Source organism: Doryrhamphus excisus, chromosome 12 (assembly GCF_030265055.1).
Source record: "Doryrhamphus excisus isolate RoL2022-K1 chromosome 12, RoL_Dexc_1.0, whole genome shotgun sequence".
Taxonomy (NCBI): domain Eukaryota; kingdom Metazoa; phylum Chordata; class Actinopteri; order Syngnathiformes; family Syngnathidae; genus Doryrhamphus; species Doryrhamphus excisus.
This window is the reverse complement of record NC_080477.1, coordinates 15,352,499-15,364,281: the sequence shown is the minus strand read 5'-3', so window position 1 is coordinate 15,364,281 and position 11,783 is coordinate 15,352,499. Positions and strand designations below refer to the sequence as shown.

Genomic DNA, 11,783 nt, shown 5'->3' with positions numbered 1-11,783 from the left:
TATTTAGGCCTCATCAACTGGCCTTCATTTTGTGCAGACACCAAACAAATTATTAACAATGCCACTATACATATTCATAAATAGTACTCAGGACCAGATCTGCATGATTGCCACTGATTATTTACATTTCGATTACATTAATACACTCCATTTTCACTTTTCAAGCATAAAATAAACTAGGGAATGTCGGATATTGACTTTTTTGCTGATAACCGATATGCTGATATTGGCCAACTCTCGATTTCCAATTCTAATATCAACCGATACCGATATGTGCAACATGTGTTACCTACTTATTACATTGCTCTATGATGTTTTAGCACTATAACTGCTTTCATGCTGCAATCTCTGCAAATGCAATGCTTGCACTGCATGCTCTATATCAGTTGTCATTGTAGGGAAGATACCAATATCAGATAATTATTGGCCATTCTAATAAAGAACTAAAGTGCATGAGGGAATGAAAATGTCTTGCCTTATGAATAAAGACTCTTCAAATAACAGGAAACATTAGAGTATATGCAATATAGTGCAGTATGTCCTTGTACAATGTCAAATTAATGCAGGATTTTTTTTACATGTTCTATCTCTGCAGCTTTGCATACATTTCACATTGTGTGATATTCATTTAAAATCAGTCTTCCTGGCTAATATTGAATATGCATATTGGAATCTAAATGCGTTCTGCCAAGACAGACCTGACACTTTTAATATGCATGTGGGATTTTTGTTCCATGGCAATCAATCCAGAGTGTACCCCGCCTCTCGTCGGAAGTCAGCTGGGATAGGCTCCAGCATACCACTGCGACTTAATTGAGGAGAAGCGGTATAGAAAATGAATGAATGATTTTAAATACACCAATCATTGATACTTATCTATGTGTGATTTTTCCCTAAATATATTTTGCAGCCATCTAGATCTACCAATGTGTGTTTCGCTTAGCCAATAAATATAAAAACTTAAATGTTCCCCCACAGACAGGCATGTCTACTAGTCCAGCAGTAAAAACGTGATATGTTTGGCAGTGGGAAAACAAGGAAATCTACTAAACTCTAGAACAGGGGTCTCTAACTCAATTTCACTGGGGGGCCCCTGGAGGTGAGGCTGGATCGCATCAAGTATTGGAGTAGGGCTGGGTATCTCATGATATGATTAGTGATACATGGATCACAATAACAATAATACAGTATCTTGATACGTCTCTGTGTGATAACACCAGTGTTAGCCTGTTGTCGTGAGCCGCAAAATATGATTTGGTAGGCCACAAATGGCCTGCGGCCCGCAAGTTTGACACCTCTGGTCTAGAATTTGTTCAAAAACAGAATGAGATTGGGTAAAACAGCACACTCCTTGCTCCCACGCTCCCAGTCTGTAGTTTTTGTGTTTACTGCATTTTCTTTGACTCTTTTGTGTACCCTTTCACAATCAGTGATAATACACAAAAAAGGGGTAAATACAACTAAAAAAAGAAGCAAAGCAACAGCTGTACTTTTCAAATTTAAAGCTCACTACACATTTTAAGCTTTTTTAAGTTGGCGTCTGCAGACCCAATTTTGAGAAACACTTCACTAAAGACAAAAATGATATGAGGTGGGCCTTACGATCATTCACAATAGCAGCAAATGTAAACTCAAAAAACGGTCTTCTGTTATTTTTTTTAAACAATCATTAGAACACCATCACTGTAAAACCAAGTCCTCCAATCAAACCACCAGTGTTGTTCCAATGTAAAGATGCCCAAACCAGCTTCTTTACATCAGGAATGTCCTACCATCATTTGCGTCATCATTGCCCATATCCTTTGTTTACATCCCAAGTGTTGTTTGTATCTATGGATGTGTGCGCGCTGTTGTTGCCTTGGCTGCGCGTCATGGTCACTCTGAAGGTGTGTGTGTACTGCAGCTCCATCTTGTCCTCCTCTGTTACTTTGATGAAAGGACACCAAGAGAAGGCGTGACGAAAACCAGCACGGAACCTGCAACAGACAACAACATTGTGAACAACTACACACTAAGGTGTGCTTGAGTATTAACGTTACTGTTTTTACCTTTGGTTTAGACAGCAGTAAATGATAGGGTTGTACATGGTGGAGCTCATTGCTAACCAAAAAATGGTCAGGTAAACCTGTCAAAGATAGGAAATACATTTTCAAAAATACATAACTGTATTTAACTGTATCTTACTTTTCAGATAAAAAGATGATACATTAATGATAATGATACATTACGTCGCTGTTTGGTGTGTGTGCTAAAAGGTTGTGTGCTAGCATGAATTAGCTTGAGGTTGAGCACCAACAAATACGCACATTAGCACTCAATAACGTCATCTAAACTTAACTTTACGCATAGTAAACACATAGTATCTGCATTTGATACCAAACATGAGGTGAAACAAAAACAAAAGTACAATTCTGTAGGCTGTACACAGTGGGAAAAAGTTAGCAAACACAATGGTGCCTTTAATGACCGCCGAACAAAGTGGGACGGGTCGCCACCGGCAACATACAATGTATTTAAGTTGTAGGCAAGAAAAAATAGTCAAATGTACACTTTTCCGGATCTCAGGAGGATTAAAAAAACACAATCAACAAACATGGTCGAAAAAAGAAACAAACCTGTTGAATGTAATGTTGCTTGTAAATGTCTCTATTGAATGATCCCAATATGAAGTATGTGTGGTAGGGCAACCAACACAGAGCAAATGTCACCACCACAACAACCATCATCTTGACTACCTGCGAGCAAACACAGAATAAAAGGCACCGTATGTCAACTCAGCAGGCATAAAAATATTACTTGTGTCAAAAAAACAACAACAATGTTGACCTTTCTCTTTGCTGTGATTTGGCTGTGGTAGTGGTCCGACGCCTCTCCGGGGATGTGGCCTCCCCACAGGGTCCTGCCTACCAGGCTGTAGGTCACCAGCATCACCAGCAGGGGGAACAGGTAGATCAGCAATATGACAGCAAACTGGTAGCTACAGGATCCATAGATAAATAGAGTGTAAGAAGAAGCATATTAATGACATCAAACTCAAGATACTTGTTATTGATGAGGTCAAAGGTCAAATTATTGCATGTTTTTTTGTCAATTTTGAACCAAACAAGCACTTTTCCTTAGTGATCAATGCACCTGTGTAGATTACATTGGTTTCCATCAAAGTTAACTTTGAGAGTGCTGGCACTGTGTGAGTGTTGTTCAACTTATTTAAATGCAAATGTGTGATTAACTCTGAGCGACTGAGCACCACACGATCCTTCACCTGAGTTGATGTGTTCCGCCATAGTCGTCCGGCCAATCGACCATGCAGACAGTTCTCGGGTAGTAAAATCTTGTCACGCTGTAGTAGCACTGTGGGAATGCGAGTAAGATGGCTACGATCCATATGAGCATTATCACAACCTTGGTGGAGGTGGAGGAGAGGCGGGGCTTCAAAGGGTGGATGATGGCCATGTATCTAATGCAGGAGTGAAAGGTTAATGAGTTCAGAGCCATTTACAGCTGCCCATAGACAGTAGTTGATATTAAATGGCAGCCTGTAACCATTCATATATCAGTTAGCTTTCAAATGTTGCATACTTTCCAAATCCCTTCTCTGAACTTGCTGTATATATCTTTGGACAGCCTCGAATTCGAAGCCCATTTTATTTTCCACAGTCATTAGGGCTGTCAAATGATCATAAATTAAAATTGAATTAATCACAGTTAATACAATTTGCAACTATGTCTGAAAAATGCCAATTTTTACTGTATTTAACAAAGAGAAAGATAAATGACAGGGGATAATCATATACTGTACTGAACTGAATATGTCAATCAAGCTAAAATATACCACACAAGCCTAAACAGCCATTTGTCAAACACTAGTCTATTTAATAGTAGCAGAACATTCGAATCCCACTTTAAACCGTGTTATTATGAACAACGAGGGTTTGCCTTCAAATACACTACGTAATTTAAGGGACGTTTATTTGTTTTCAGTGAATTTTCCAGCGTACTTAAATGTAGCAAACTGCTCTAATCGAGAGTTATGAAGTGAGCGATAAGAATATCCACTTCATGTTTTTCGTTATCTTCCTGTTTATTTACACACGCGCATTATAAAGCCACTTTTGTGATGTTCGGAGTGTACGTGAATGCATCTCGCGTTCTTGTCATGAGAATGAGGAAGTGTCGTTCCCAAGATGAACGGACGAGAGACGTGTGTGAGTTGGAGATAGTACATACAATTTATGGTGTTGGAATTGTATTGCTGTGTTCGGGTCAGAATGAAGTTATAGAGAGGCGTGCTTGCATTAATTGCACTAAAAAAATGGAACGGAATTAATGAAGCCTTAATTATCATTCGTTAGCTAACACTTATCCACTTTAACGTCACTAGCATATTCCAGTTGACTTTGGGCAAGAGGTCACATGATCTACCACCTTATAGGGAGGCGTTTGACATCAGTTTTGGTTCAGTTTTGATGTTACGGGCCATATTTTCAAAGGCGCTTCCTTACCTGTCCACTGCGATGGCAGCCATGGAGTAAATGGATGAAAACATAGCGGTGATGGGAAAGAAGTTCTGGAATCTGCAGTAGCCCAGGCCGAAGTACCAGTCGTTGTGTAGAGCGTAGACAAAGTTGAAGAGGGTGTTAAATGTTGCCATGGAAACATCAGAGAAGGCCAGGTTGACGATGAAATAGTTAGTCACAGTCCTCATCCGTCTGTGAGCTAGAATGATCCAGATGACCGTGACGTTCCCAGTGACGGAGACCAGGATGATAAGGGAGTAGGCTAAAGCCCACAGAGCCACCTGACGGGAAGGGGGAACGGTCACAGGTGAAGATTTATTCCACTTTTCGAGCAACTGCTGTATAAAACTTTCTTTATTCCCAGTCATCTGTGATTGAAGTAAAATAGGAACTGTCTTCTACCTGCCAGTTGGGCTGCTGGAATTGATTCCCCACGGTCTCATTCGTGTCCTCCAACCAGGCTGGAAGCGTGACTGGCAGTGGTAGCGATGTACCCTCTTGGTCTCGTTCCAAGTGCCGGATCAAACTGTCCATGTTCTCTGTCCTGCTTCACCTGCTCAAATGGAAAAATGTGCTGTCACAAATTTACATTAAGATCAATTTCTGTTCCTCAATGTATATTTCTTGTTAATATTTAGTTATGCCTGACCGGACCGTGATAGGTGAATTCTGCAAATTGGTGTTCAATATTAATGCATGTAATATTTAAAAAAAAAAAAAATTAAAAAATGTGTTAATGACTTTCAAAATCCAATTTTTTTTACCATTATTAGAGCCCTATAGACATGAAATAGCACCCCGTAGTCACCTTTATAATCCTATTATTTTACAACACATTGCTCACCTGGATTGTATAGGCTATGTGATCACTGTGCTTTGTTTGGCATGAAATAAGCTATGAAAATAAATGTTAAAAATAGTTATTTTCATTTTTGTAAAAGTAGCTTTCACAAGAAAAAAACCTTATTAACCCTTAATACAGCCAGTAGTGCATTTCAATATTTACACATACGTACATATGTGATCGGTATCGGCCGATGTCATTCACGGATTATTGGGATCCATCCACATCCCTAATTACAAGACTGCAATTGTGTCCCCAACCCTGTCTGCTAGTTTCTTGGTGAATTGTGCATGAGTCTTAACACAAAAACACATGTAGCTGTACTATCTGTCAGTAGATGCTGTATCATTTCATATGCATTAAAAATGTACAGTTTCAGTTAGGTTTACATGACTTTGGTGGATGTTCTCCATTGGGTGAGCATTGAACTCATCAACAGTTGTCAACAGCGGTCATCTTGCTGTGAAATAGTTTTCTCAAATGGTTTGAACTTCATAATGACCCTGTGACTGACGACCATATCCATGGTGTATAGTTTCCTTTTGTTCCAAGCCAGCTGATATAGGCTCTGGCAACAGCTGTGACACCTAACAAGATATGTCATTTATAAAAAAATATTTTTCTATATTTCTATATTGTTGACTGGCTCAAGTTTCACCCTATTACAAAAACACAGTGTGTAAGCGCATTGCACCATGTGTAGTAATAAGGCATCTGGATAGACTCATGTAGCCTTTACAATGGAACCTCACATAATAGCAAATATGTCCCCGTAGGCCATTTGAACTATTCTAGCGGTAAATTTTCCAGGAAAAACAAAGACTTTTCGAGCCCTTGTTCAAGCACATGGCACATAATTACTGAATGAACTACTTCATAAATGACTTGTATGAAACACGAGCCTGCAATGTAATTCCTATTTCAGAGGTTTTCATTGCTAATTTAATAAGACTTCCATTGCACTTTGGGGGTGTCAAGAGTGTGATCAGAGTTAACAGCCGCACTCCACACCATCACGGTGCGGACGTGATCGCACATTCATCTTACAGAAGCTCACTATGGTTTAAATTCAATATGCTCCTGCTGACCTTTCGTTAGTTACAATCTGTAACTCCTAATTGATTGCCTTGCTAAATGCGAACCCTTGAATACAGTGGAAGTGCCAAAGTCCAGCACAATTAAGCACAGGGATTCATGTGGTGAGAACGCCTGCCTCACAGCCAGGTGGTTCTTTGTTTGAATCTAGCATGACGTGCACGGTTTAACTCACATTGTCCAAAAATATGCATGTTAGGTTAATTGTAGACTCTAAATGTGAATATGAGTGTGAACTGTCTACAGCAAGATTAACCATACTTTAAATACTGAAAAATGAAAGGTTTTTGTGGGGCACTTTGACATTTGTGTATTAACTAAGGTGCAGCAACATTGTTATTATGAGAGTTAACACAGAAGAACTACTTTTCTGGCGTAGTGACACAGAAACAGCTTCGTGCATCACCTGTGAATTTGAAGTAAATTGAATTAATGAATCATTTAAACAGAAGCAGGAAATCTGTGAAAACGCTGCAGAAAGTGGTGCAGAATCTGGAAGATCTAGAAAGCATTATCATGTATACAAAATACAAATACCTGAAAATGAGCATAATAGGTCCCCTATAACGACAAAGCTTTGTGTTATTATTAGTATCAACATTTTAGATTGATCTCTTCATATTGTGCCTTTTAGCTCTAAAAAAAAATCCAACAGTGTGCCACGGGCCAATAAAAAACAACCTGTGGGCTACAATTGGCCCCAGGGACACACTTTGGAAACCCCTGGTCTACAGTATATATGCCCTGTGATTGACTAGACCAGGGTGCGCCCTGCCCAAATCAGCTGGGATTAGCTCCAGCTCACGTAAGCAGCATAAGCGGTTGAATGTGAGTGAATACGTTTTGGAAGAAGTTTACCCACTCTGCTTTGGATGACGCGTGATAATTTGACCGTTGAGGCATGTTTTAGTCCAACTCTAAATTGTACCAGGGCTGCACGGTGGTCGAGTGGTTAACGCGCAGACCTCACAGCAAGGAGACCAGGGTTCAATTCCACCCTCGGCCATCTCTGTGTGGAGTTTGCATGTTCTCCTCGTGCATTTGTGGGTTTTCTCTGGGTATTCCGTTTTCCTCCCACATTCCAAAAACATGCTAGGTTAATTGGCCACTCCAAATTGTCCATAGGTATGAATGTGAGTGCGAATGGTTGTTTGTCTATATGTGCCCTGTGATTGGCTGGCGACCAGTCCAGGGTGTACCCCGCCTCTCGCCCGAAGACAGCTGGGATAGGCTCCAGCACCCCCCGCGACCCTTGTGAGGAAAAGCGGTAGAAAATGAATGAATGAATTAATAAATTGTACCACTTTTGCAGAATTCAATCTTGGAGGTTTCACGCTGCACACTTGGAACTGTCCTTGGTGCTTAAGTACATTTTATTGCCTATTGATTATTCAGTAACAATGTTGATCCTGAAAATATAACCCAGGTGTATTATAATACGAGCATTAGTAATGGGTTTGAGTTTTAAAACAGCACTATCCTAATTGGCCATCATTTAACAATGTCTGGAGGTAATTACGTATACGTATGTGCGTGCGTGTGCATGCTCCCATCTGCTTATCTGAAACGGACACTCACCGGTCACAACATTAGGTACACATGCACGACCTTAAGCTGTATACAATCCAAAAAGCATTTAGCTTTCACAATTCTACAATTTATTTTTAGTTGTAGAATTGCACTCAATCATACTGACAGGTGCGTCTAATATTTGTAGCTCGCCAACCTCATAATGCAGTCCTTATACATCAATGCAATTTAGTAACATCAATAATAAATTCATTATTGAGGATTGTTATCTTTGAAGCCCTCATTTTTGACATTTTTCAAATATACTCATGTAAATGACATTTTTTATGATGTATATGTGTTACAACAACCTTACAGTTGTTTTGGTTTACATTACACTTAATACATAACTTTTAACCCACAACCATTCATCATCAGATATATTCACCAGCATGCATGAAGGCTCACAATGATTTGGCTGCAACAAGCTCATCTGATGAATTAGTGCAATATACCACAACGTCTTTACTAGGAGGAGCAAATAAATATTCTTACCTTTGTATTTAGGAAGGGCAACAGTGCAGTGTGTCATCTATGTGTCCAGTTGGTTGCAGATTACAGCCAGGAATTACAGAGCCCTTGACGCAATGGATAACAAGGTCCTATCCATCTAGACACCCCCTCTGTCACTCTCTCTCTTTCTCACACACACACACACACACACAACACACACGTACACACACTCTGGAATGTGCAACTTGCAGATCCTCCAGCTGAGAGTGATGGAGATGTACATACACCCGAAGGCATCAGAGACTGCAAGGAGCTGAGAGGTGTACAGGTGAGGATGAGAAGGGGAGGGGTCTGGTGTTGCAATGGACAAATGAATGGAAAAGAAGAAAAAAAACTGCAACAACGTCTTGCAAATTTCACATTGTACTTTCTAAGCAAAAGCTATTGTGGGACATCATATACTGGATATGTGTAGTATGTGTAATGGATGCCAAAAAGGATGGCTGTGCGAGTAAACCTCACTCCCTGGCTCCTTAAGAGCTGTGCTGGATTACTTTACACATTTAATAGCCCCTCTTTAGTCATTTACCCAGGATTTAGAACAAATTACCCCCAACTTTCCCTGCAAAGGACCTAGTAGTGGGGTAAGGCTTTTCTTACAGTAGTCCCTGGAAGTTTGCCAAAAACCTTTGCAGCGTTTCACTTGATGAAACAAATTAATGTTATTGAAAACTTGCCAGGAAATCAAAACCAAATTTCCCTCCTTGCTCCTCAAGACTGATTCCATCCATAGACATGAACTCCCCCATAGTCGGTTGTACTCCCCTTTGTACTTGTATTACCCAGTATAGTAGACATTCATTCATTCATTTTCTACCGCTTATCCTCATGAGGGTCGCGGGGGTGCTGGAGCCTATCCCAGCTGTCTTCGGGCGAGAGTCGGGGTACACCCTGGACTGGTCGCCAGCCAATCACAGGGCACATATAGACAAACAACCATTCACACTCACATTCATACCTATGGGCAATTTGGAGTCACCAATTAACCTAGCATGTTTTTGGAATGTGGGAGGAAACCGTAGTACACAGAGAAAACCCACACATGCACGGGGAGAACATGCAAACTCCACACAGAGATGGCCGAGGGTGGAATTGAACTCGGGTCTCCTTGCTGTGAGGCTTGTGGGCTAACCACTTGGTCACCGTGCAGCCTATAGTAGACATAATACGAGTAAATAAGTCATTGAAGACTTGTACTTTTGTGTTATGATTGTGTTCCCTAGAGGGAGTGGCGTAGCGGGTGGACAGGAAGGGATGTACTTGTTCAAACCTGCAATAAACCCTGTTGTCCCGGCAAGCAAGTCTGGTGTGTGTCTCGCTGAACATTTCAGTAAGTTACTGTCATTCATAGCATCTTTGAATGTGTCACCATTTATATGCTTGAAAATGCTTAATTTCAGCCAAAGTTATGTAAATTTTCCCTCAGTATGCACATATATGTACATTTTACTAATAATTGACCATATTCAACCATGTATTTAAAAAGAAATGATAGAGTAAAGCCACAAAATTTAAACTGCGAAGTGGCGTGAGAGGAATGGAATTACTTCAAATCAATTTCCAGATCCTGTGAAATCTCAGACATTTTCATGAGTGGTTTTTAATGAAACTGCCCCCCTGCACACCTTCAATTCGGATCAAATGTAGCAGTCAGAAAAGGGACTTGCGGTATGCACCATTTGCTGTCTCCATAGTGGTGAGAACCATGACATTCTTACTCTCAATGTGTGTGAATGAACACAATTGGCAGGTCATGCTGAAGTAGAACCTCACTCAATCTCATGATTGCATTCAGAGTTACAGCTTTAATGTTTTGCTGTTCAACCGGAGGAGCTTGACTTTCCATCTTCCCCTATCTTCATCCCCAGCCACTCACAGTCCAGCGTCCCCTGTGGAGGTATGATTTGTGAGGAGACTACTGTGGAAGTGCAGATGCTGGATGATGCTAATTGGGGTGAGCGAATGCAGGTGTAGTTGATAGTGACATTGTCGTCCCGATCCTCCAATGCCGTTGTTTTCTTGATCAGAACAATCCCACCCTGACTTGTTTTGCCGTAGTGGATGTCTGAATGGATGTATTGTAGCTCAGCTTCCCATAGCTGACATCATGTTTGTGTCTTTAGTACTTCTCTCTGTTTTGCTACAGTTACTTCAGGACATAACTATTGCATTCACAAAGAGGTTGTGGTGTTCATTAAATGGATTTTATATTTACAACCCAGAAATTGCATCTGAAATGTGACAAAACAACCACCAAAGTTTATTTGTTTACCAATTGTTTACATAATAAATGGCTGACTTTCATTTGAAACTCGCCAGAGGAGAAAAAATCTTAATATTTTAACAGATTTGTGTCAGTGCAAAATGTACTTGTTTTTCTTCAATAATGCAACAAAGCATATAGTACATGACAAATGTTCAGAAATCTTCTCATTTCAGCTGATACATTGCCTTGTTTTTTTTTTGTGGTTGTTATTTTGATACAAGATGTGTGTGCTTCCAATCGTTTGTCTTTTTTCTAGCTCATTGTCTCTGCTGTATGTTGTATGAGTTTGGATGTGTTTGCACAGAGAAGGAATGCCTACAAGTGGAAACTGCTGACTTCAGCTTAACTGTTCTTTTCACGCCCTCTGTGTTTACATATACATCTACTGTGTGTGTGTGTGGGTGTATACACCATATTCATGTCTGAACTCAGTCACAGCCTATTATTAGTAAAAAAAAAATAGTCACACATATAAGCAAATTTCAAAAGCCGGTAGAAAATGAATGACTGAATTTTCTAGTATAAAAATGGGGCTGCACAGCGGCTGAGTAGGCGCAGACCTCCAGCTAGGAGACCGGGGTTCAATTCCACCGTTGGTCATCTCTGTGTGGAGTTTGCAACCCTGTGCATTTGTGGGTTTTCTCCGGGTACTCCGGTTTCCTCCCACATTCCAAAAACATGCTAGGTTAATTGGCGACTCCAAATTGTCCATAGGTATGAATGTGAATGTGAATGGTTGTTTGTCTATATGTGCCCTGTGATTGGCTGGCGACCAAATGAATGAATGAAAGTATAAAAATGTCTAAATTAACTGAGGTATTTAGAGATGTGGTGATGCTGGGAATTACTGACACTCTGTGTCAGTAATGTTAGTGTCAGTAATGAGGCAAACAAGCATCAAACTTGATAGCTGGAACAACAGGCTTTGATTGCAGGTATGAATTAACTCACAACAAGCACCAAAACCTCTGAAGAAAAC

At 40.3% G+C, this 11,783-nt stretch overlaps 1 protein-coding gene and 1 long non-coding RNA gene across 2 annotated transcripts; one reads left to right on the top strand and one right to left on the bottom strand.

Annotated features, from left to right (window-relative positions):
• Positions 1-26: 26 nt before the first annotated feature.
• On the bottom strand, positions 27-8,754 carry tacr2 (tachykinin receptor 2). The gene is made up of 8 exons (XM_058088846.1): positions 8,521-8,754; positions 4,920-5,070; positions 4,503-4,798; positions 3,263-3,457; positions 2,827-2,977; positions 2,616-2,735; positions 2,049-2,125; positions 27-1,976 (listed from the first exon to the last, which is right to left on the bottom strand). Exons 2-8 carry the CDS (start codon positions 5,049-5,051, stop codon positions 1,787-1,789), a joined length of 1,161 nt encoding a protein of 386 aa, XP_057944829.1. The 5' UTR covers positions 5,052-5,070; positions 8,521-8,754; the 3' UTR covers positions 27-1,786.
• LOC131139332 (uncharacterized) lies at positions 4,140-6,214 on the top strand. Its single transcript, XR_009132228.1, has 3 exons — positions 4,140-4,205; positions 4,721-4,824; positions 4,927-6,214. It is a non-coding gene; the product is annotated as an uncharacterized LOC131139332 (long non-coding RNA).
• Positions 8,755-11,783: the final 3,029 nt, after the last annotated feature.

Coding starts and splice junctions, on each gene's coding strand:
- tacr2 (XM_058088846.1), bottom strand. CDS start 5,051: ATGGACAGTTTGATCCGGCACTTGGAACGAGACCAAGAGGGTACATCG. Junction 2,978..3,262: donor GGCGGAACACATCAACTCAG/GTGAAGGATCGT, acceptor TGGATCCTGTAG/CTACCAGTTTGCTGTCATAT. Junction 2,126..2,615: donor AGCAACATTACATTCAACAG/GTTTGTTTCTTT, acceptor TATCTTTGACAG/GTTTACCTGACCATTTTTTG.